The sequence below is a fragment of the Callithrix jacchus genome, chromosome 7 (genome assembly GCF_049354715.1).
Source record: "Callithrix jacchus isolate 240 chromosome 7, calJac240_pri, whole genome shotgun sequence".
NCBI classification, from domain to species: domain Eukaryota; kingdom Metazoa; phylum Chordata; class Mammalia; order Primates; family Cebidae; genus Callithrix; species Callithrix jacchus.
The window spans coordinates 36,635,156-36,659,528 of record NC_133508.1 but is presented as its reverse complement, the minus strand read 5'-3'; the positions used below and the strand labels follow the sequence as shown (position 1 = coordinate 36,659,528).

The following is a 24,373-nucleotide window of genomic DNA, read 5'->3' as shown; positions in this document are numbered from 1 at the left end:
ATATGCATAATTATAGAATTTGTGTTAAAAACTATGCATGGCATGGAGAATTCTCAGAGTATGTCATGCAGAGTAAAAACAGAACTCTGTAGAAGCTGTTTAAAGGAAATAAACAGAAGCAATTTTTAAATGAAGGCAAACAATTATTAGATAAAGTATGTAATTAATTCTTAAGACATTACTTCAGAAAAGTAGAGCAAGCCTTCACAAGAAGAGAAAATAAAAACATGTATTCAGCTGGGTGAAGTGGCTCACACCTTTAATCACAGGACTTTGGGAGGCAGAGGTGGGCAGATCATGAGGTAAAGAGATCAACACCATTTTGGCCAGCATGGTGAAACCCTGTCTCTACTAAGCAAACAAAATTAGCTGGGCATGGTGCCACGTGCCTGTAGTCCTAGCTACTTGGGAGGTTGAGGCAGGAGAATGGCTTGGAGCCAGGAGGCAGAGGTTGTAATGAGCAGAGATCGTGCCACTGCACTCCAGCTTGGTGACAGAGTGAGACACTGTCTCAAAAAACAAACAGACAAACAAAAAACACTATTATTCATGAAACATCTAATATGTTCCAGACACATATTTGTAGACTTTTCTTCACCTTAGAATAATGAGGATGATGATGGAAATGATGGTCACCCCACTTTCTGCTTCCTAGTCATTCCAGGTTGTTAAGAACAAAATAATGAACAAATATAAAATGTCTTTCTCTTAGACTTTCGCATGGCAGACTCCACATCTTTGAGATGGGACATTAAATGGTAGTCTCAGAAAGATCTGCTCTGACCATAGAATTCCCTTGCCACTCCCATATTCATGCTAAATAGAAAGTTCTTCAATTTTCTCTATCCTAACATTCTCTGTTTTGATTTTAAGAAAAAGTTACAGTGACATATAAGTGTTTTGTATTTGTTACTCTCTTCCTACTACCATAGCATAATCCCTCATCTTGGATATTAAGAGACTCACTGCCTAGCCCACAGTTGGTACTCAGAAAGAAATTACTCCAGACCAAAACAAAATCACCTCAGAAAAGTCTAACTTTCAAAACTGCTGTATTTTTATGGAAAATCTGCAGTAATGGCCTGCTGCAAGTTACCATCCCTTTACCGTGAATTAGAAATCCACATGCCTGTTCTTATTCCACATTCTTGTCCTAACAATACTGCTTTCATTTAAATGCCACTTTGATCATTTTGTCTTATACTGTACACAGACTTTCCAGTTTACAAGATGTTTTCACATTTGTTACTACATTATTCCATTGCACATACCGAAGAGGTAAATATGAGCACTATTTTCATAAACAAGGTTACTGGCATTTGATCAGGTTAAATAATTTTTTTCCCAGTTCCCATAGCTAGAAAGTTACAGAACCAAAATACAGACTCATCTTTTTACATCCACTCATTGCTGTTACCACTGCACTACTGATGCTTATATCTAAGTGGTGAGGTCTTTCCTATCTCTTCCACCTCTACAGTTGTGACCTTGGACTGCATCATAATTATTTGATACATATGTTGCTGCAAATGTGGCTGCCACAGAGGAACTCAAAAAGTACTACTTGTGAAAAGAATGTCTACCTATTAAAATACTACTCAACCAAATTGGTGTTATATATAGTTTTACAGGAGTTCTATTTCTCATTTTTATCCAACTCCTGAAATGTTCCTTCAGATCTATACTAGAAAATGAAAATATACCAATGCATTTGAGTCCCAGGCATGATCTTTTCATGTTCCAAGTTGTACAAGACTAAGACTACAGTTTAACTATTTCTCTCTGAATCCATTTAGAGCTTTCTTACATCTAGATACACACAGAATAATTTATTTGCCCATAGGTTAACACAGATAAATTATTTAGATTTTAGACAAACTTAACTTCAGAACTCAAACAGATTCCTAGTGACATCTAAGCCATATTTTCTTTTGCATTATTCCACATTGGCTTCTTATATTAATCATGAAAAGTAGCAGAATTGCACTATACAGCAGTTATCTACTTCACACATGACTGTAAAGCATGTTCTGATAAATGTCCGAAAATTATTTCTATGAACACATGCAGATGTAAGAGAATAATGTCAAATCATCTTTTTATTTCCTAACATTACCCAATACTTACATTTTAAAATAACAAAAAGTACAGCCAATATCATACTGCATAGGCAAAAACTGGAAGCATTCCCTTTGAAATCTGGCACTAGACAAGGATGCCCTCTCTCACCACTCCTATTCAATACAGTATTGGAAGTTCTAGCCAGAGCAATTAGGCAAGAAAAAAAATAAAGAGTATTTAATTAGGAAAAGAGGAAGTCAAATTGTCTCTATTTGCAGATGACATGATTGTATCTTTAGAAGACCCTATCATCTCAGCACAAATCTCTTTAAACAGATAAACAACTTCAGCAAAGTCTCAAGAAACAAAATCAATGTGCAAAAATCACAAGCATTTCTCTACACTAATAACAGACTAACAGACAGCCAAATTATGAGCAAACTCTGATTAACAATTGCTACAAAGAGAACAAAATACATAGGAATACAATTAACAAAGGATGTAAAGGACCTCTTCAAAAAGAACTACAAACCACTGCTCAAGGAAATAAGAGAGGACACAAAGAGATGGAGAAACATTCCATGTTCGTGATTAGGAAGAATCAACATCATGAAAATGGCCATACTGCTCAAAGTAATTTATAGATTCCATGCTATCCCCATCAAGCTACCAATGACCTTCTTCACAGAACTGGAAAAAACCCACCTTAAACTTCATATGGAACCAAAAGACAGCCTGCACAGCCAAGACAATCCTAAGCAAAAATAACAAAGCTGAGGGCATCAGGCTACCTGATTTCAAACTATACTATAAGGCTACAGTAATAAAAACAGCATGGGACTGGTACCAAAACAGAGATATTGACCAATGGAACGAAACAGAGGCCTTGGGGGCAACACCACATATCTACAACCATCTGATCTTTGACAAACCTGATGAAAACAAGCAACGGGGAAAGGATTCCCTGTTTAATAAGTGGTGTTGGGAAAACTGGCTGGCAGTGTGCAGAAAGCAGAAACTGGGCCCCTTCCTGACACCTTACACTAAAATTAACTCCAGATGGATTAAAGACTTAAGCATAAGACCTTACACCATAAAAACTGTAGAAGAAAATCTAGGCAAAACCATTTAGGACACAGGCATAGGCAAGGACTTCATGACTAAAACACCAAAAGCGTTGGCAACAAAAGCCAAAATAGACAAACAGGACCTAATTAAACTCCAGAGCTTCTGTATATCAAAAGAAACAATCATTAGAGTAAACCAGCAACCAACAGAATGGGAAAAAATTTTGCAATCTACCCATCTGACAAAGGGCTGATATCCAGAATTTACAAAGACCTAGAACAGATTTACAAGAAAAAAACAAACAAACCCATCCAAAAGTGGACAAAGGATATGAACAGACACTTTTCAATCGAAGACATAAATGAGGCCAACAAATATATGAAAAAATGCTCATCATCACTGGTTATTAGAGAAATGCAAATCAAAATCACATTGAGATACCACCTCATGCCAGTTATAATAGTGATCATTAAAAAATCCAGAGACAACAGATGCTGGAGAGGATGTGGAGAAATAGGAACACTTGTACACTGTTGGTGGGAGTGTAAACTATTTCAACCATTGTGGAAGACAGTGTGGTGATTCCTCAAGGACCTAGAAATAGAAATTCCACTTGGCCCAGCAATCCCATTACTGAGTATATACCCAAAGGATTATAAATCATTCTATTATAAAGACACATGCACACGTATGTTCATAGTGGTACTGCTTACAATAACAAAGACCTGGAACCAACCCAAATGCTCATCGATGATAGACTGGACAAGGAAAATGTGGCATATATACCCCATGGAATACTATTCAGCCATATAAAACGATGATTTTGTGTCCTTTGTAGGGACATGGATGAATCTGGATCATTCTCAGCAAACTTACATAAGAACAGAAAATCAAATACCACACGTTCTCACTCTTAGGCGGGTATTGAACAATGAGAACACATGGACACGGTGGGGGGAGCATCACACACTGCGGTCTGTTTGGAGCTGCCAAGAGAGGGACAGCAGGTGGGTGGGGAGGTCAGAGAGGGTAACACGGGGAGAAATGCCAGATGTAGGTGACCGGGGGTTGGAGGCAGCAGACCACATTGTCATGTGTGTACCAATGCAACAGTCCTGCATGATCTGCACATGTACCCCAGAACCTAAAGTATAATTAAAAAACAAAAACAAAAATAAATAAAATTTGACCTTGAAACTTTTAATTGTACAAGAGAAATGCTTACCTAATAATAGAATTATGAAGCATTTTTAAGTACTACTATAATGTCAGATGGAAATGTGAAATGCTTTTATAAAATTCACATGCTTTTCTTATTTTCATGTAAACAGTATAGCACTAGCTGAAAATCCTTATTTACAGCATATAGGATGGTAGTTTAAAATTGGAGAAATATATCTCACATAAATCAAATTAAGATATAATTATTCAAGTTGAAGATTTAATGGTTTTTACCTATTATCTATGATTGTAAAGCATTCTCCAGTATTCACAGAAATGAAGAAAGAAACTAAAAAATTCAAGTCACAATGTGCCCACTGCAAGAGATACTTTTAAGAGCAAAAAAAAATCTTCCAGTGATAATTTTATATACTCTGTTAACAATCTTCCAAACATATAATTCTATGATAACAGGTACTTTATTTTTTAAAAATTCATGAATATCGATTACATTTATTTGATGTGTGCATATAATACCACTACTTACAGATATTATGAGCAAAAGATGTCAGAATATACCTAGAGATGAATAATTTCTACAATTATTTCCCTGAGAGTGTTGTAGCTTAAAAGTGATTTTTCTTTTTTAAGAGATCCAGTTAAAAACCTTGTTCATATAAGCAGAATATGTAATTTTAATAATTTGATTAAATAAACTGCTTGCTTGTTTATTTATACTCTCTCTATTAACAAAAATACTCAAAACAGCTACCAAGGTTATATCAAAGAGTAAGATTAATGAGGTAATTAACCCAAGAATAAGTCAAACATTGAGTTAGAAATCTTAAACAAGAAACCAAAGAGTCAAAAATTAATAATTCACAATAAAGCTGACAGGGCCCAAAACGGATCTCACTTTGCATTCTCCATTAATTATAAGTATGACTAGATTAAATGTAAAACACAAATTTACTAAAAGAAGTGAGAATTAAATTTTCTTTCCTTTTTTATAATTTTTTAGTTGACAAAATATAAAGGTACATGTTTGGGAGTTATACATTATAACTTAATGCATTTACATAATCAACCAGAATAATTGAGATACTAAATACTAATTTGTCCTTTATGCTAGAAACATTCAAATTATTCTCTACTAGCTATTTTAAAGAGTACAAAAAATTACTTTTACCTGTAGTTGTCTTTATATTTTCTTTCAGCTTTTTATTAAAATCAGCTATAAGTCACTCAAAAACATCTGAGCAGTGTTTTATTACCTGGCTATCATTTCTTAATTTTTATTTTAATTAAGTTATATCATATCTTTCATTCTAGAGAGTTCCTGCACTCATTTAAACCACTCCTTTCACTGTGTCTTATAATAATCTTTCTCACCTTGACTTTCTAATGTAGTCTCTATGTTTATCTTACCCTTCTTCATTGAGTGATCCTTTTATCCCATAGATCTAATTGATTATTACACAAAACTAGTGGTATTCATTAGATTTTTTTTTAACCAAAATAACCTGGGACAAAAATTTGCCCTTACATTGTTTATAGTATTGTAGAAATAATTAACTTAAAAATTTAAATAATATGTTATATGTTAAAATATAACTTCATGATTCAAAGTTGCATTAATTACCTCTTGTGTTGAAAAATGTCAGAGTTTAGTTTTTATAGTATCTTAATTAAATGGGTTTGCATTCAAATAGTATAGGTTGTTTCAATTCTGTGTGTCCAAAATCTAAATACGATAATTGTATAAAACCAGGTTCCTCCGTGAAACAGAAAGAAAAAGAATAAATCATGTGGGGGAGGGCAATGATTGATAATTGAAAACCATACATAGCAACAAAATAGAAACCTGTAACTAAATATGCTGACAATAGAGAAAGAGATCCCTAAAAACCAGACACTGAAAAAATGTATTCTGTGAAAAAAGTCTCAGGTAAGTCAGTTTTAAAAAGGTGGAAGAGGAGGAAGAAACAAACAACAGACATGAGCAGTCAATCAAGTATGAGCTCCAGTCATGAAACAAGAGAAAAAACAACTACTATAAGATAGGTGAGGAAATACATACAATAGAAACTTTTGTTCATAATACATTCCAATAATGCTGATTAATATTTACACTACAATTAGTTATTTGGTTAATGACTGTGTAATACATATTTTAATTTTCTTATTATATAATAAGGCATTAAATTAGTTAAACATGGTCTTTAGCCACTACCTACAAGATAGAATATTATTACTGCAGAGAGAAAAAAATGAAAAAAAGGAATAATTCATAAACTTTTCACCTGAAGAATCTATTTGTAATCAAAATCCTAAAGGGTAATGTATTGCTTGAAAAGATATGTTAAATAGAACATGAGTTGTGACTAAAATATATTAAATTTTTAAAATCTAAATTCTACTTGGAGGATGCTAAAAAATATAGTGTAAACTTCTTTCCTATCAAAAAACAAACAAGCCCATTCAAAAGTGGGCAAAGGATATGAACAGACACTTTATGAAAGAAGACATATATGAGGCCAACAATCATATGAAAAAATGCTCATCGTCACTGGTCATCAGAGAGATGCAAATCAAAACCACACTGAGATACCATCTCACGCCAGTTAGAATGGTGATCATTAAAAAATCTGGAGACAACAGATGCTGGAGAGGATGTGGAGAAAAAGGAACACTTTTACACTGTTGGTGGGAGTGTAAATTAGTTCAACCATTGTGGAAGACAGTGTGGCAATTCCTCAAGGCCTTAGAAATAGAAATTCCATTTGACCCAGCAATCCCATTACTGGGTATATATCCAAAAGACAATAAATCGTTCTACTATAAGGACACATGTACACGAATGTTCATTGCAGCACTGTTTACAATAGCAAAGACCTGGAACAAACCCAAATGCCCATTGATAATAGACTGGATTGGAAAAATGTGGCACATATACACCATGGAATATTATGCAGCAATCAGAAATGATGAGTTTGTGTCGTTTGTAGGGACATGGATGAATCTGGAGAACATCATCCTCAGCAAACTGACACAAGAACAGAAAATGAAACACCACATATTCTCACTCATAGGCGGGTGATGAAAAATGAGAACACATGGACACAGAAAGGGGAGTACTAAACACTGGGGTCTATTGGGAGGAAAAGGGGAGGGCCAGTGGGAGGGGGAGGTGGGGAGGGATAGCCTGGGGAGAAATGCCAAATGTGGGTGAAGGGGAGAAGCAAAGCAAAGCACACTGCCATGTGCGTACCTACGCAGCTGTCTTGCATGCTCTGCTCATGTACCCCAAAACCTAAAATCCAATAAAAAATTTAAAAAAAAGAAAGAAAAAAAAAAAAAACTTCTTTTCTATCTACTACATATCTCTGATGTATTGACTACTTAAAGACATGTTTTCTCAACATATCTTCCCTGAACTTATGCATTCTAACCATTAACAGAAAATATAAATTTAAGCCTTATTTTAGATATGCATTAAATTTAATTATTAGATATATTATTCATACTATCTTACTTTTAACATCCCATTATATAAAAATTCCTTTGCTTATTTAGTTACATTAAAAATCTCCTAAAATGCTTTTTATAGGGAAAACTGTATTCTGGGTACTCTAGGATGCATACAACTATGTTTTCTAACCTCCAGCATCTCATAGTGATGCAAGACCTTCAAAACAATTATTTAAACAACTAAATACAAAATCTTCTGAAATTTAAAATTTTCAAATGTGATTAAGGATCTTTGAATAACAATGTTTAAAAACTACAATTTAAAAATTCTGAAATTAAAATCTTACCACATGCTTATTAAGGGTCTCTGCTTCCAGAATTGGTTTTTTACTTGGGGTAAAACCAGCATTCTTCATTTGGATGAAGAGTTTAAAGTATGCTTTTCATGAAATAACTTAGAAAACACACTGGCATCCCTTAGTAATACAGATTGTGAGAAAGATAATTTACATTTCTAAATTTCTACATTGTTTTTCTAATTAGAGATTAGGTCTCCCTATGTTGCCCACACTAATCTCAAATTCTTGGGCTCAAGCAATTTCCCTGCTTCAGCCTCCCTGGTAGCTGGAACTACAGGCATGCACCACCATGCCCAGATAATTTTTCACAATTTCTAATATAATTAATGTGTATTCAGAGAACCAAGAGGAGAAATTGAGAAAAAGCTCTCTCCTAAAAACTATGATATCAAAATAATAAGTGCCAAAATACTGTGGTACAGTATGGGAACGAAAAAGTATCAGAGAGATTCCTTGATTACTATAATAAGTAATTGGATTCACTAAAGATACATTTAAGCATAAATTTTTTAAAAAAATTATACTTTAAGTTCTGGGGTACATGTGCAGAATGTGCAGTTTTGCTTCATGGATATACATGTGCCATGGCGGTTTGCTGCACCCATCACTTTATCAACTATGTTAAGTATTTCTCCTAATGCTATCCCTCCCCTATACCCCCACCTCCTGCTATCCCTCCCCTAGATTCTTCCACACAGGCCCTGGTGTCTGTTGTTACCCTCCCTCTGTCCATGTGTTCATGATGGTTTCCAGCTTTATCCCAGCATGAGTATTTTTTTAAGCTACAATAGAATAATTTAAAAAGTCACAGTCAGAATACTTATCCAAAAACCTTTACTAATTTTTTACACATAATCTATTGTGGGAAAGTTTCTTCTAATATAATAATCCTGTCACTACATATTCTCTAGCCCTTTCCATTTTTCATCCTTCAACCCCTCGTAGTATTTACCAATCATTTGTTATTGACTAAAGTAAAAGTATAAATTTTTTAATCAAATTGTCATATTTCTATAAAATGCTTTTATCTGACCAACTTTATATTACCAAATTATAATAATACTTACACCACTACTAAACAGGAAAGCTAAACACTACATAGAACTAGAATCCTTCTGAGAAAATCAACTTCACAAGAGAACATTTTACCTTGGTAGCAAGATTGATGTCTTCCTCAACTTTTGTAGACCGTAAATTTTCCATAGTCAGTTTGCTGAAAAGACTTTAGAGCATAAGATACAATAAAATGAACAAATTTATGTACTTAAAAAGAAAATATACTAGCTCTTACCTTGATGCTCACTTCACAAATAACAAAAACAGAAAAACAAAATCTGGGGAAATATCTGTATATCATATCATGCTTCTGGGTATAATTTGAATAAGGCCTCTGTTTTTAGAAAAATTTTAGTTCCCTATGTTTGACTCTACCTCCCTAAACTATAATATGCAATGAAGACTCACTCTTAGTTCCATAACAAACAGTGAAAACCAGTATATTGGCATACCTGGGGTATAATATGTCCTCACAAACCCATCTGTCCTCAAGGATAAGCCAAAAATCTACTTAGTGGATGACATAACATTTGTTATCTAAACTGGAACAAACTTGATAACCTAAAATGAGGTAGAAAGATACAGTTACCTTGTCCCTTATGCATTATCTATCTCTGATTCAAAGACTAATCTGTGTCACTGGAAAATGACATTTTTTGTTTTTCAGCACAAAAACCACTTAAGAAGGACCTGTTGCCTCTCTTCACCCTAAAACACTAAGAGAGTACCCTAAAATATTTGAAGTATTGAAAAGCTGAGCCTATGAATGTCAAGAAACAAATGTATATTTGCTATTGGGAATATTTTTCTCAACAAAAATTGAAACATTAAAAATAATAAAATCAGATTTCTTATTCTGTAATGGTCCTTCCTTGTTTGGGTCTACATAAACTAGCAAAGCCTTAAAAATCTTCATTGGTACTTCTACCCAAGGAGAAAGACTGCTAGAAAAACTGAGACCTGGTGGTCGGATTTCTCTAAGTAATATACATATACAAAGAGAAAGACCTGGAAGTGGGAGACACTATGTATAGTGAAAAAGTCTCTCACTTCCAAATGTTTCTTCTGCAGTGCTTCATGTCAGTCTCCAACCTTTAAATATTCAGCTCATCAAAGTACAGATTACTGAAAGGATAAAATCTAATGATGAACCTTGAAACTCTGCATTTACCTGTTCCTGGAAATCAACTAAATAGAGGCTCAGTCAGTCATTCACCTCCATCATAAGCCTGCTACCAAAAACCGAAATGAAGCTCCATGACTTACATGCCAGCCAATCTTACCCCTGCTTTACATGTACATAGGTAGGTCATCAGACACTTGGAAAAAGTGAGGCAAAGGATAGGGGACACCTTCCCTGGGCCACAGATCTATGTAATTCAGCAAACTTCAGTCTCCTAACTCTCAAGGGGCTCTAAGCCACTCCTGTGAAATCTGGGGTGAAAGAACATAATAGGACATTTCTATATGCTCATAGAGACTTTTCCCAGTGGCTCATTTTTTAAAAAAAATCTTTCAATAGAAAGCTTGAAATGTGTTTCCTCCTCCAATTAAACCAAACAGCAGGGACCTATTCAGGACTTTCTTGAAACATATTTTTATATGCCTTTCTAGATAATTCCCAAAGTTTTTTTCTGTTTTTGTTCTTCTAATTTATCTCCATCAAACTTGTCAGAATGCCCAATATTCTGGTCTCTTCAACAAAATCCTTAGTCCTACCAACCCTGAGACTGTTTCTCTTCAAACTTGGCATTTCCCTGCTAATTCCATTCTTATATACTTCCACTAGGTTCTTCAGCTAATTCCATTCTTATCTTTTTCCATCAGTTTAATTAGACCCATTCCCTCTTCCTTTCTATTATTCAAACACTCACATGATGATACAGAAACCAGAGTAATGGGCTTTGAAATGTGTTCAAATGTTGCTTCTAATACCTCCTATGTTTACACAAGTCACTTTCAGTTTCAGATTCTCCACCTGAACAACCATTTTTACAGAATATTAAATACAGATTGAAATATGAAAGACTTTTGATTACTTTCCAAGATTATGTGAAATCGTAAATTTCCATGTGCTTTTCATTTTAGCTATGGAAAAATGGGGCTGGCAGAAAGGAATAAAATAATAGGAAAAAAGAACACCAAGGGAACCAGAGAAGAAAGTAATCAGGGGGCCCGGAGTTGTGGCTCACGCCTGTAATCCCAGCACTTTGGGAGGCTGACGTGGGTGGATCACGAGGTTAAGAGATCGAGATCATCCTGGTCAACATGGTAAAACCCTGTCTCTACTAAAAATACAAAAAATTAGCTGGGCACGGTGGCGTGTGCCTGTAATCCTAGCTACTCTGGAGGCTGAGGCAGGAGAAATGCCTGAACCCAGGAGGCGGAGGTTGTGGTGAGCCAAGATCGCGCCATTGCACTCCAGCCTGGGTAACAAGAGCAAAACTCCGTCTCAAAAAAAAAAAAAAAAAAAAAGAAAGAAAAGAAAGAAAGTAATCAGAAACTGACTTTAAAAGTCATGGAAGAAGAAAAAAAGTCTAGAAAAAAATTAAGAGTGCAGGCAACTAGGCAGTGTACTACCTTCAAGAAAAACTAAACTGGGAAGTCTGTAAATAGATAATTCTATAAGAAATAACCTCTAAATATACCTAACAACTTCTGTATGTGATAATCTCTGCTAACAGGTAAAATAATTTATCTATAAGATTTACCTGGTCTTGCTTATGAAAAGAAAACCTATGTCTTGTGAACGCAGCTAAGTAAAATCTGCTTTAAAAGTTTTGATGGTAAAAGCAAGGTACTGGTTATCACTGCAACTCTCAAACACATTAGAACAAACTATTGGATTAGCCAGTGTTCTAAGGGAAGACTATGAAAAAGTTGACATATAACAAAATGTGACTTTGTGAATTAATCCCATGGGGACCTGTACCTTGATTCTACTGATGCACAGGTCTCTACCAATCTATGCTGAGGGGCAATAGAATTGATTTGGGCTCAAGGTAGGCTGATGGTGAACTCAAGGGTCAGCTACTTTTTAGCTATGAAATCATAGGCCAGTTAATCATCCTCTCTGAACCACAGTTATCTGATTAATATAAAGTGGGTGATAGTAGCAGAGATACTTTGCAAAGTTGTGTGTTGAGTATATGAGACAATAAATGTTAAGCACATAACATGTTGTCAACTCAACAGATAGTGGTTTCTTTTCTCTATATTTTCTTAGTTAACATATAAGTTTTAAAAATCTGTAAAATCTTACCTCAATGGAAACTCTACAGAACTCACATCCTCTATTAAGAAAAAAAGTAAAACATATGAAATCAACAAATTTAAATAAGAAATGAAGAATATTAAAACAGAAGAGGGCATGATGGCATGTGTCTGTAATCACAACTACTTGGGAAGGTGAAGCAGGAGGATCACTTGAGGAGGCCAGGAGTCTGAGAGCATCCTGGGAGACATTTCGAGATTTCAACTTAATTTAAAAAAAACATGTACACTTCCCTGCATGTTTCAGATCTTGTTTTAAAATGTGCCAGGATTTTAAAATGTGCCATGGCTCATGCCTGTATTCCCAGCACTTTGGAAGGCTGAGGCAGGTGGATCAACGAGGTCAGGAGCTCAAGACCAGCCTGACCAATATGGTGAAGTCCTGTCAGTATTTAAAAATACAAAAAAAAATAGCCCAAGGTGGTGATGCATGCCTGTATCCCAGCTACTTAGGAGTCTGAGGCAGGAGAGTCCCTTGAACCTGGAAGGCAGAAGTGGCAGTGAGCTGAGAATGTACCACTGTACTCCAGCTGGGGCGACAGAATGAGACACTGTCTCAAAAGTGAATAAAAAACTAAATAAATACATAAAAAACATCATACTACTTTGACACTTTGTTACAAAGATTCATATGATTTGATGATTTCTTATAAAGCATTCCTTTGGGACCATACATTGAGACTATAGTAAAATTATTATCAAATATACTATTGGATGGCAATTAATGCATTAAAAACTCTTATTTCCCCTCCTTTGTAGTTCTCAAAGGCAAGGAAGAACAGAATTTATCACAATTTGATATCTACAAGTGAAGCACATTATACAATTGTCCTAATCCAAGCATAACCATGTAAGACTGACAGAAAATTGTATCATTAGCAGAATTGTGGATTGTGTCAACCTTAGAAAGTATAATTTCTACACAAATGAACTAGAAGCAATTAGAACAGAGTACATGCTAGTCACTCTCTATCTACTTTGTGTGTAGAAAGAAATACACACATGGTTTCTCTGCAACCAGTTGTGTGGAGGATTTTCTCCACCAACAAGTGAGCAATGAATTCTGCAGCACAAACCAGCTGGTTGTTGATCTCTATTCAGTTCCAACTCTATCTGGAAATAGTGCCAAATTCCACAGGCTGAAGTGGAAGTCTCACAAGATTACCCTCCCACACCAGTTGCTAATCTGGGTCTCTGAAACTTCTAACCAGCTGTTAGAAATTACAACAATGACTATGGCAATAACAACAAAAATGAATTCAGGCTGTTTTGTACCACTAGGCAATTAAATATAGTAGTATAAAAAGATTCCAAGGCCAAATGCTTTAGAATCATTAAAGTAGATCCACATGAGGTAAAGTGTAATTAAAAAAAATCTCTAAATTTTATGCTTGTAAATGGCATTTTCTCAAACATAAATACTAACATTGGCATTATTTGTATCAAATTTTCCCATAATTTTGGAAAAAAAAACAACATTGGAAATAAAAAGCCTCTCAGTATTTCAACTATTTTAATAATATTCTTCCCAGATTAAAATTAAAATTACAAAATTTACCTGCTTTGAATCTTTGTATGTCCTTCAGTTCTAATGCTTTATTTGGAACAGAATCTTTCATTCCACAGAAAGGCTAAATGGGTTTGGAAACAAAATAATTAATAATGAATACTTCATAAAATATGCAGTGAATATTCAATAGAAAAATAGAAAATTATTACCTTCAGAAGGGTATGTACATCAGGAGACTCTAAAAAAAAGGGACATAGTAATTGATTACATGCAAGCCTAAAAAAGTCTATCAAACATTCACAGAGTCTGAATATGAAGATGAATCTTCATGCGTGGCTTTAAAAGGGATTACATTAGGTTTTGAGGTATTTGGGGTTTTTGTATTAGTTAACATGCCAACATGACAGAAATATACCTAAGATAATTCTAAAAATAGATTTCATAAAACATGCTGTGAAGATTTCAACAATGACAATATGTTTAGAGTGACTATAACTAAAAGCAGAACACTTCCAATACCAGTGAGAGTAAGCTGCCATATAAAGAAATAAGTTATACTTAATAAGATGACCAAGTCAAGACCCAAAGAAAATAAATCTCCAAGCTAATGGTAGAATGCTATTGCATATTGTTAAGGAAGCACATCAGAATCATTTATTTCATTATACTACATGTAGCTATCATGTTCTTCAATTTGTCCTGCAATTTAGGAATTGTGATGAGAATTCAAAGCCACAATTTACTTATCATTGAAGAGAATGTTCTAAATTTATCACCATAAATATCTACTTATGGAATAAAAGCTAATAAATATATTTATTATTTTTATCTATGTGAAATAGTAATTTTACTTTCATAGGGTTCTCTAGTTTAGCCCTCTTAAAATTTCCTGATCCACTTATACAGTGGTCAAAGCATACACAACAAAAAACTAATACAGGCCAGGTGCAGTGGCTCATGCCTGTAATTTCAGCACTTTGGAAGGCCAAGGAGGGTGGATCACTCCTGTTCAGGAGTTCCAAACCTGCCTGGCCAAAACAGCAAAACCTTGTCTCCACTAAAAATACAAAACTTAGCCAGGAATCCATGTGCCTGTAATCCCAGCTGCTTGGGAGTCTGAGGCAGGAGAATCACTTGAACCCAGGAGGTGGAGGTTGAATGAGCCAAGATCATGCCACTACACTCCAGCCTAGATGACAGACCAACATTTGCCTCAAAAAAAAAAAAAAGGAAAAGAAAACATCTAATATGAAAGTATCAGAAAATATTAGTAAATTTCCAGAGATTTTTAAGTATCATTAACCTGCATATTTCAATGTTAGAATAATGGTTATTTAAAAAAACAGTTTTAGTGTTCAAGGAATGAATTCTAAAATTGTTTTGTTTCTAAATTTAATTATATTTGTTATATGGTGTGAGTTGTTAAACTACTCTTATGAAAAGCTCTTATAAAAAACTTCCAGAAAAACTAGACATCGTTTTTTACATTGAAATTAGGTCATTTCATCAAATAATATTAATAAAACATATTTTATCTTCCTATTTATCTCTACATTTTTTATTTTTCAGTATGACTTACTTTAATATATTTGAAATATCTACTATATATGTTATTTTCCATGAGAGATGATTGATCAATAAATAAGACACTTCATGGATATAAACTCTCTAAAACACACAGAATTTATGCCTAATCATTTTAAGGTTAAATATACATGACAATATTGCATAAATGTGTTTTAGAAAAAATACTTAAAATTGTATTCAATACACTTCAAATAAAATAAACTGTTTTAAATACAATGAGAAGGTCATTCTCACTTCATTAATATCTTCAAAATTTACTTCTGAAGCATTGAAGAAAACTCAGAAATTCATATAAATAATAACATCATTTATTCATCTGCTCAGTTTATGTAAACCTATGATAAATGTACATCTTTGATTAAGTGCAAAGAAAGCAGAGAGTCATGAGACAGAAAATGAATATATAACCAAATTATTTTCCTTTGAAAAGAAAATGGCTGGCTATAAAGTTTCTGAGAAAAGATAAAAAGAAAAAATAGGTATAAATGAAACATTAAAGGAACCATTTTCACTTGGCATTTAAGAATCCTATGTGTGGTAGAAAACTCTGGTTCTGCGAAACCATGGTATGTAAGTACCTATGTAACAATCCTGCAAGATGCAGGATGTGCACATGTACCCCAGAGTCCAAAGTACAATTAAAAAAAAAAAAAGAAATAAAAACTCTGTTTCTAAATTATCTGATCATCTCTAAAGGTCAAGATCCATGCAGAGGAAACCAGTATGAAAATACTACTTTAGTTTTTTTTATTACTTTAATTTTTACAACAGTGTACAGTGGATTATTTAGAGTCATGACAGGTCACATGGCATAGCTCTAAAGATTAGTGAGCCAAATCTGTAATGGCTATTAAAATGTATGGCTACACACCTTGTATTTTAAACACTTCATTTTAATTTCTAATATAGCGTAAAGTAGCACATACACTTAAACCAAAACTTGTTGACATTTGTAAAAATATTTATGTTGGTATTTCTGTCACCATGAAGACAGTCTAATTAAATGTAGTGTAAAGACGGTGCACTATGAAATCTTAAAATAAAGGAAAACAAGCTAATTGCTGAACAAAAATAGTTGTTGTAAAAAAAAAAAAAAAATATATATATATATATATATATATGCTGAGTGATTAGAAGAGAAGTGATCTTGGATCAGAGGAGCAAATCATGACACCGAAAAAGTACATGCCAAAACTGAATATAGAATGCTATATGATGTCTTTAATTATATATTGCAATCATTTATATCATTACAATACAGACATTCATCATGTTCTTTAATATGCCTTATCATTGATAAGGTACAAAGTTAGGACGAGAGTTCAGCAGAATGTAGAATTGACATCTCATCTGTGAATGTGTTATTAATTTATCAGGTTGGATAGTATTATATAATAATAAATTAAACTATTCATTATTTCACATAGCCATGTGGTATAATATTGTGCCTACATTTTTGTATCTTCTAGCTTAGCCGTCTGAATATTTCTTGATCCACTTATAGAGGAAGATGCATAAAACTCACCAGGAAAAGCATGTAGGATAAGCTTTCAACATTAATATTTATATTTTTAAAATTACTTATAACAGATACATTAAATATTAACTTTTTCTGTCTTAAAAATGGTACAATATCCCATTAATGCTAACAATTTAAGCATTCAAACAATAAATTCAGAAACTTATGGTTTTTAAAATTAGTCTGGTTTGGTGTATCATGTTATTCTCTAATGAATTTTTATGCAACAACAATTTTACCAACACAAATTTCTTCCTTAAAAATAAAACCAGAGTCAGGATTCAAGATGGCGCAGTAAGAACAACTCAGGATCGCAGCTTTCAGTGAATGCTCAGAGGGTGAGTCAAAGCCGCATTTCCAGAGGGATCTTTGTTGCCCACAAAACGGGGAAATTCCCAGGTGTAGGAAAGACATGGAACGCAAGCGCAGCTGTTTTGGCTGTTGCAGCTACTTCGGAGGGCGCGCAGCACAGCAGCACTCCGCAACAATCCACATAAAACACACTGACCCGGGTGCCCTGCTAAACTGGCAATTTGAGATTTGGGAGAACAGATTAGCATATCCTTCTGATTAAACGGGATGTGGAGAGTGAGCCAGACGAGGAGATTCCTGGGAAGTGGTGTTTGAGCCAGCGCAGTGGCTAGCTGCATGGGAAATCACACAGATCCCGGTGCTCTAACAGCAGGTGACTGAAACACCTGGGTGAGAGCCATCTATTCAACTTAAGGAAAAAAAAAAAAAAGAAAGGCACTCTGAGGCAAGGAGTCAGGCGAGCGGGCTCGGTGGGTTTCACCCCCACAGGAACAAACAAAACGGCAATACAAAACGCTCCGGGTGGAGAGTTTCACTTCGGACACAGCTGAACCCAGGACAGTGCAGCTCGGTGGGGGAGGGGCGTTCACCATTACCGAGGCAATCCGCCCCTACTGAGGTACACTCCCATTGCTGATGCAGCCTGCCATTGCCAAGGCAACCCACCATAACAGAGAGACTCCGCTGCAGGGCGGAGCCTGCAGCAGAGCCCACGGCTTCAGGGCAGAACCCGCAGCAACAGGGTGGATGCCACATCAGCAGGGTGGAGCCTCAGCAGGCAAATAGTGACTAGACTGACTCCTAGCAGGACAGGATAGCGCAATGGACACTCATTTAAAAAGCCCCAATCCCCTGAGATAGAGCATCTGAGGAAAAAAAGGGGTTTTAAGAGTTCTGCTGCAGCAGACTTAAACGCACCTGATTTACAGCCCTGAATGAACAACGGAGCTCACAGCTCAGCACTTGAGCTACTATAAAGTACAGACCGTCTCCTCAAGCAGCACCCTGAGCCCTGTATATCCAGAGTCACCTCAAAAAAGACTGATCAGACTGACATTAGGCAGGCATCATTCTGGGACAAAGATAGCAGAAGAAGAAACTGGTAGTATCCCTCCCCATTCTGCAGCTGCTACAGGGGTACACCAGAGAAGCAGGGCCTGGTGAGGACCTCAGAAGTTGTACAGCTTAGGGGCTAGACTGGTAGAAGGAAAACCAAGTAACAGAAATACCTCATCATCAACAATCTGGGCGTCCACTCAGAGACCCAATCAAAAAGTCAGCAACTACTCAGATGACAGGTGGATAAAACCACAAAGATGGGAAGAAACCAGCGCAAAAAGGAGGAAAACACTGGAAACCAGAACACTTCGCCTCCTACAAAGGACCAAAACTCCTCACCAGCAAGGGAACAAAGCTGGACAGAGAATGACTGTGATGAAATGACAGAATCAGACTTCAGAAGGTGGGTAATGAGAAACATTTGTGAGCTAAAAGAACATGTTCTAAATTAATGCAAAGAAACTAAGAACCTTGAAAAAAGATTTGAAAAAAGATTCGAGGAAATGATAACAAGAATGGATAACTTAGAGAGGAATATGAATGAATTGAAAGAGCAGAAAAACACAACATGAGAACTTCACGAAGAATGCACAAGTTTCAACAGCTGATTTGACCAAGCAGAAGAAAGAATATCAGAAGTTGAAGATCAACTTAATGAAATAAAACAAGAAACCAAGATTAGAAAAAAAAACGCAAAAAGAAATAAACAAAGTCACCAAGAAATGTGGAACTATGTGAAGAGACCTAACCTATGTTTGATAGGTGTACCAGAATGTAACAAAGAGAATGAATCCAAGCTGGAAAATACTCTTCAGGATATTATCCAGGAAAATTTCCCCAACCTAGCAAGGCAGGCCAACACTCAAATTCAGGAAATACACAGAACACCACAAAGATACTCCGCAAGAAGAGCAACCCCAAGGCACATAATCGTCAGATTCAACAGGGTTGAAATGACGGAGAAAATTCTAAGGACAGCCAGAGAGAAAGGTCGGGTCACCCATAAAGGAAAGCCCATCAGACTCACAGCAGATCTCTCGGCAGAAACTCTACAAACCTGCTTCCTGTTTTTTAGGTACTTTGTCTTTCTCAGACTTTATTTCCTCTTTTACTGCAATCTTCTCTCTAATTTTCTGATTTTCCCCAGGTCTTGGAATATCTTTTTGAAAACAACTGATAAAATGTATCAATTATCACCATTTCACTTCTTTCTTTTTCATGCTGGGTATTTAAAAGGTACTTTTCTTTGGTTATTAGTGTGTATGCTTCCTCATGGGTTAAGAGAAATATGCAGTCAAATGACTTCTTGAAAACAAAAGGACTCTTACCTTCCATTTTTCCATTTATTGTCTTGATTTCTTTTTGATATGCAGCATCGGGTAAACACACATACTTCTGTTGAACACTCTCAGAAAGACTCTGTTAAAAATAATATCAATAAATAAGTTCAATTTAAAAATCCTAATAATTAAAAGCATCAAAATTTCCTAATTAAAAGGCAATTTTTAAAGCAATATTTCCTACTTGAAAAGCAATTTGATTTAAGGGCAGACATGTATTGAAAACTGAAATATTTTGATGGAAACCTTCATACACGTGCTCTAGATCAAGCCTTTCTTTACCTTCATGTGGGTATTAACTTGGTTCCTGAGCAGCAAAAATCAATCACATTCAAAAAAAAAAAACTCACTTGTGCGTATTTCTAAAACTAACTCACTTGAAAATGCCTAACTTATGTTGCAGTTCTCATCAAAAATAAATATAGCACTTTGAACAAAATACAAAACACTTGCTACTTACCATAACACATACTGCATTAAAAATTTAAAATACTCATCACTATAGAATTGTTTAGTGTTAAAAATTATGCATGTCATGAAGACAACTTTCAGAGTCTGTCATATAATGTCTGCACAGAAAATTCAAAAAACTCCTTCATTTAGGTAAACAGGGGCTAAATATAATCAGAAAGTTTCTGATAAAATTTACAATTATAGAAACAGTGCTCGAATTAACTGAAAATGCAGTAAGAAAAACATCATGTCATTTCTAAATGAAAGCACACAAGTATTAAAATCTTCCTGTCTAACGACAAATCAGATGAAACCGATTTGTCTACTGACTTCCAACCTTTGCTGTGAACACCATGCAGCAGCTTCTCCTTTCTGAGAGGTCAGATACCTGCCCCATCATTCCACAGTTGTTACTTTAAAATAGGTAGCTATTGTTTGACACTTATGCTGCTGCAGCATGACAGCCACAAAGGGCCTCAAAAGGTTATATTTGTAAAAATTATTTTTATTTTTTAAAATACTGCCCAACCAAACTGTTGTTATTATAGCCCATGGGTTTCCTTTTCCTCATGCTTTCCTTTCTCCTGAAATGTTCCCGCAGATCTATACTGAATAGTAAAATAATTCCATACTTCCATTTGCCAGGCATTATGTTTTCAGGTCCCAAGTTTTACAAAACTACAGTTTAAACTGTCTCTCTATGAATCCAATTAGAACTTTTATACATAGAGATATACCATATCATACATTTGCCCATAGCTGGACTCACTGTAATTCTTTAGTTTGTAGACAAATTTACTGCAGATTCCAGGGGAATTCCTAGTGAGTCCGAAGCCTTATTTTTTATACTATACCTCATTGGCTTCTTAATTTAATCCTACAGATGAGCAGAATTTCACTATGAAGAAATAATATACTTAGCACATAGATTCTCTATAAAGTATATTCTATAAAATATCGGAAGGACTAATTTTGGGGTGAGATATGCAGAGGTGAGAAAGTAAATCCAAGCCTCTGGTGTTATGTTTGCACATCAGGCAATACTAATACTTTTGAAAAAATCAGTAATACACAGTACCTCAGAATCCCAAGAATTTTTTTCATCTTCCTCTTGTTTAGATTCTGATGGGAACATTTGATCTATAAAACGTTAGTAAGAGACACATTCATGAGAACATTTCTCTACTATAAATTTTATAAGCATATACAACTCTATTTTCATTCAAGAATCTTCTTTCCTCTGTAGCCTGTAGATTCTTTTTGTAGATTACAATCACAAGTTCTATAGTCAATCCATTAGAAGTGAAATCTCAATAATCTAAAAATTAACTTTATGTCATTAATTAGAATGCAGAAAAACTAGAAATTTGACTCACTTGTATAAATTATTTCTTCACAAAGCAGTCATATCCTCTTCTCCCGTGAAACACAGTATGTCCCATGTTTGCTATTCATTCAGAAACCTTTCAATACCTATCGTCTCTCATTTCTTTGTAGATTTTTATCTTTTACTATTACTTAGTTTGATCGACTCAGCAATCTCTATCACACAGTTCTCCAAAAAAGATTATTTATCACTCAGTAAGATTTTTTAAGAATATTGACTTTTTGATGTTAGTAAAATATATGTCCAACCCTTTTAAATTTCAACATGCCATGGCAGTACATTGGGTGTGCTTTGGATGTGTGTACGTTTTAGAAAGATAAGCTTAAAAAACTTGTATTTCATGTAAAGTAAGAACTGCTTTAATTACAATGACATAATTCTTGCAAAATGCAACAATATCTTCAGAGTCAGCTTGTGACACCTTGGAGAGACATCAGAAATATAGAGAAAAGAAATGATTGCATTATGTAACCTAGTGTTCTCAGGTGTTATGGGATTAAATCAAAACCCACACAAAAATTGAAGTGCTCTCAGTCCAAAGAGACAGAAAATAAATTTATAATAAAAATTCTGTCCAGTTTTCTTTATCAACAAGAAGTAAAAATTATGACTATTCCAATCAGGTTAAAAGAAAAACAAACAGGCACACCTAAGTCTTAAAAGACTGTTTATTCATTAATGGTACATTTGTCATTTCACATCTAAAAACTGTACATCTGGTTTGAAAAGTAAATTTCACTTGTGATCTCTGCATCCCTAAAGTTCACATGTCATGCAGAGGGTCCAAGAAACTCAAATCGTACATTGGTAACTCACCATTTTCACTCATTATTAGAAATATACTGTGAATCATTTCAGAGATCTAATCTGTTGTAACACTGTAGCTCTAATAATCTGTGGGTCAGTTCTAGTTGTTAGTGGAATGTACAATTTCACATAAAAAAACTTTATTTCTTATTTTTTAAAATGTATTTACTTTGATTAAGGTGCATACTACATCTGGCATTTCTCCCCATGCTGTCCCTCTCTGCCCTCCCCACCCTCCCCACCACCCACTTTCTCTCCCCTAGTCTCCTCAACTGTCCCCAGTGTGCCATGCTCCTCTCCCTGACTCCAGGCCTTCTCATTGTTCAACACCCACCTATGAGTGAGAACATATGGTGTTTGACTTTCTATTCTTGTGTCAGTTTGCTGAGAATGATGGTTTCTGGATTCAACCAAGTGCCTATAAAGGACACAAACTCATCCTGTTTTTATGTCTGAGTAGTATTCCACGGTGTATATGTACCCCATTTTCTTTGTCCAGTCTATCATTGATGGGCACTTGGGTTGGTTCCAGGCCTTTGCTATTGTACACGGGGCTGCAATGAACATACGTGTGCATGTGTCTTTATAGTAGAACAATTTATATTTCTTTGGGTATATACCCAGTAGTGGGATTGCTGGGTCAAATGGAATTTCTATTTCTAGATCCTTGAGAAATCGCCACACTGTCTTCCACAATGATTGAACTAATTAACACTCCCACCAACTGTGTAAGAGTGTTCCTATTTCTCCACATCCTCTGCAGGATCTGTTGCTGTCTCCAGGTTTTCTAATAATCACCATTCTAACTGGCATGAGATGATATCTCAGTGTGGTTTTGATTTGCATTTCTCTAATGACCCGTGATGATGAACATTTTCTCATATGTTTGTTGTCCTCATATATGTCCTCTTTTGAAAAGTGTCTGTTTGTATCCTTTGCCCAGGTTTGAATGGGGTTGTTTGTTTTTTCTTGTATATCTGTTTAATCCTTTGCAGTTTCTGGATATTAGCCCTTTGTCAGATGGGTAGATTGCAAAATTTTTTCCCATTCTGTTGGCTGCTGATTCACTCTAATGACGGTTTCTTTTGTTGTACAGAAGCTCTGGAGTTTCATTAGATCTCATTTGGGTATCCTGGCTTTTATTGCCATTGCTTTTGGTGTTTTAGTCATGAAGTCCTTGCCCATGCCTATGTCCTGGATGGTTTTGCCTACGTTTTCTTCTAGTGTTTTTATGGTGTTAGGTTTTATGTTTGTTTGTTTCTTTGAGATGGAGTTTAGTTCTTGGTACCTAAAGTGGAGTGTAGTGGTGCGATCTCGGCTCATGACAACCTCCGCCTCCTGGGTTCAGGAAATTCTCCTACCTCAGCCTCCTGAGTAGCTGGAATTACAGGTGTGTGACACCATGCCCAGCTAATTCTTTGTATTTTTAGTAGAGACGGGGTTTCACCATGTTGACCAGGATGGTCTTGATCTCTTGACCTCGTAATACACTCACCTCGGCCTCCCAAATTGCTGGGATTACAGGCGTGAGCCACTGTGCCCGGCCAGGTTTTAGGTTTAAATCTTTGATTCATCTGGAGCTAATATTAGTGTAAGGTGACAGGTAGGGGTCCAGTTTCTGCTTTCTGCACATTGGTAGCCACTTTTTCCAACACCATTTATTAAACATGGAGTCCTTTCCCCATTCCTTGTTATTGACGGGTGTGTCAAAGATCACATGGTTGTAGATGTGTGGTGTTTCTTCTTGGGTCTCTGTTCTGCTCCATTGGTCTATGTTCTGTTTAGGTATCAGTCCCATGCTGTTTTGATTATTGCAGCCTTGCAGTATAGATTGAAGTCTGGCAGTGTGACGCCTCCGGCTTTGTTCTTTTTGCTTAGGATTGTCTTGGCTATCTGGGGTCTTTTGTGATTCCATTTGAAGTTTAAAGTGGTTTTTTCCCAGTTCTGTGA

At 35.4% G+C, this 24,373-nt stretch overlaps 1 protein-coding gene across 1 annotated transcript in view; it reads right to left on the bottom strand.

Moving 5' to 3' along the window:
• The window catches only part of ANKRD30A (ankyrin repeat domain 30A), a 215,475-nt gene that overhangs the window by 92,986 nt on the left and 98,116 nt on the right, over positions 1-24,373 (bottom strand). Inside the window, exons 27-32 of the mRNA XM_078332937.1 lie at positions 21,308-21,369; positions 19,765-19,855; positions 14,169-14,197; positions 14,008-14,080; positions 12,439-12,469; positions 9,270-9,342 (exon numbers count right to left, since the gene is read on the bottom strand). Coding sequence (XP_078189063.1) covers positions 9,270-9,342; positions 12,439-12,469; positions 14,008-14,080; positions 14,169-14,197; positions 19,765-19,855; positions 21,308-21,369 — 359 coding nt within the window. The remainder of the gene's footprint in view (positions 1-9,269; positions 9,343-12,438; positions 12,470-14,007; positions 14,081-14,168; positions 14,198-19,764; positions 19,856-21,307; positions 21,370-24,373) is intronic.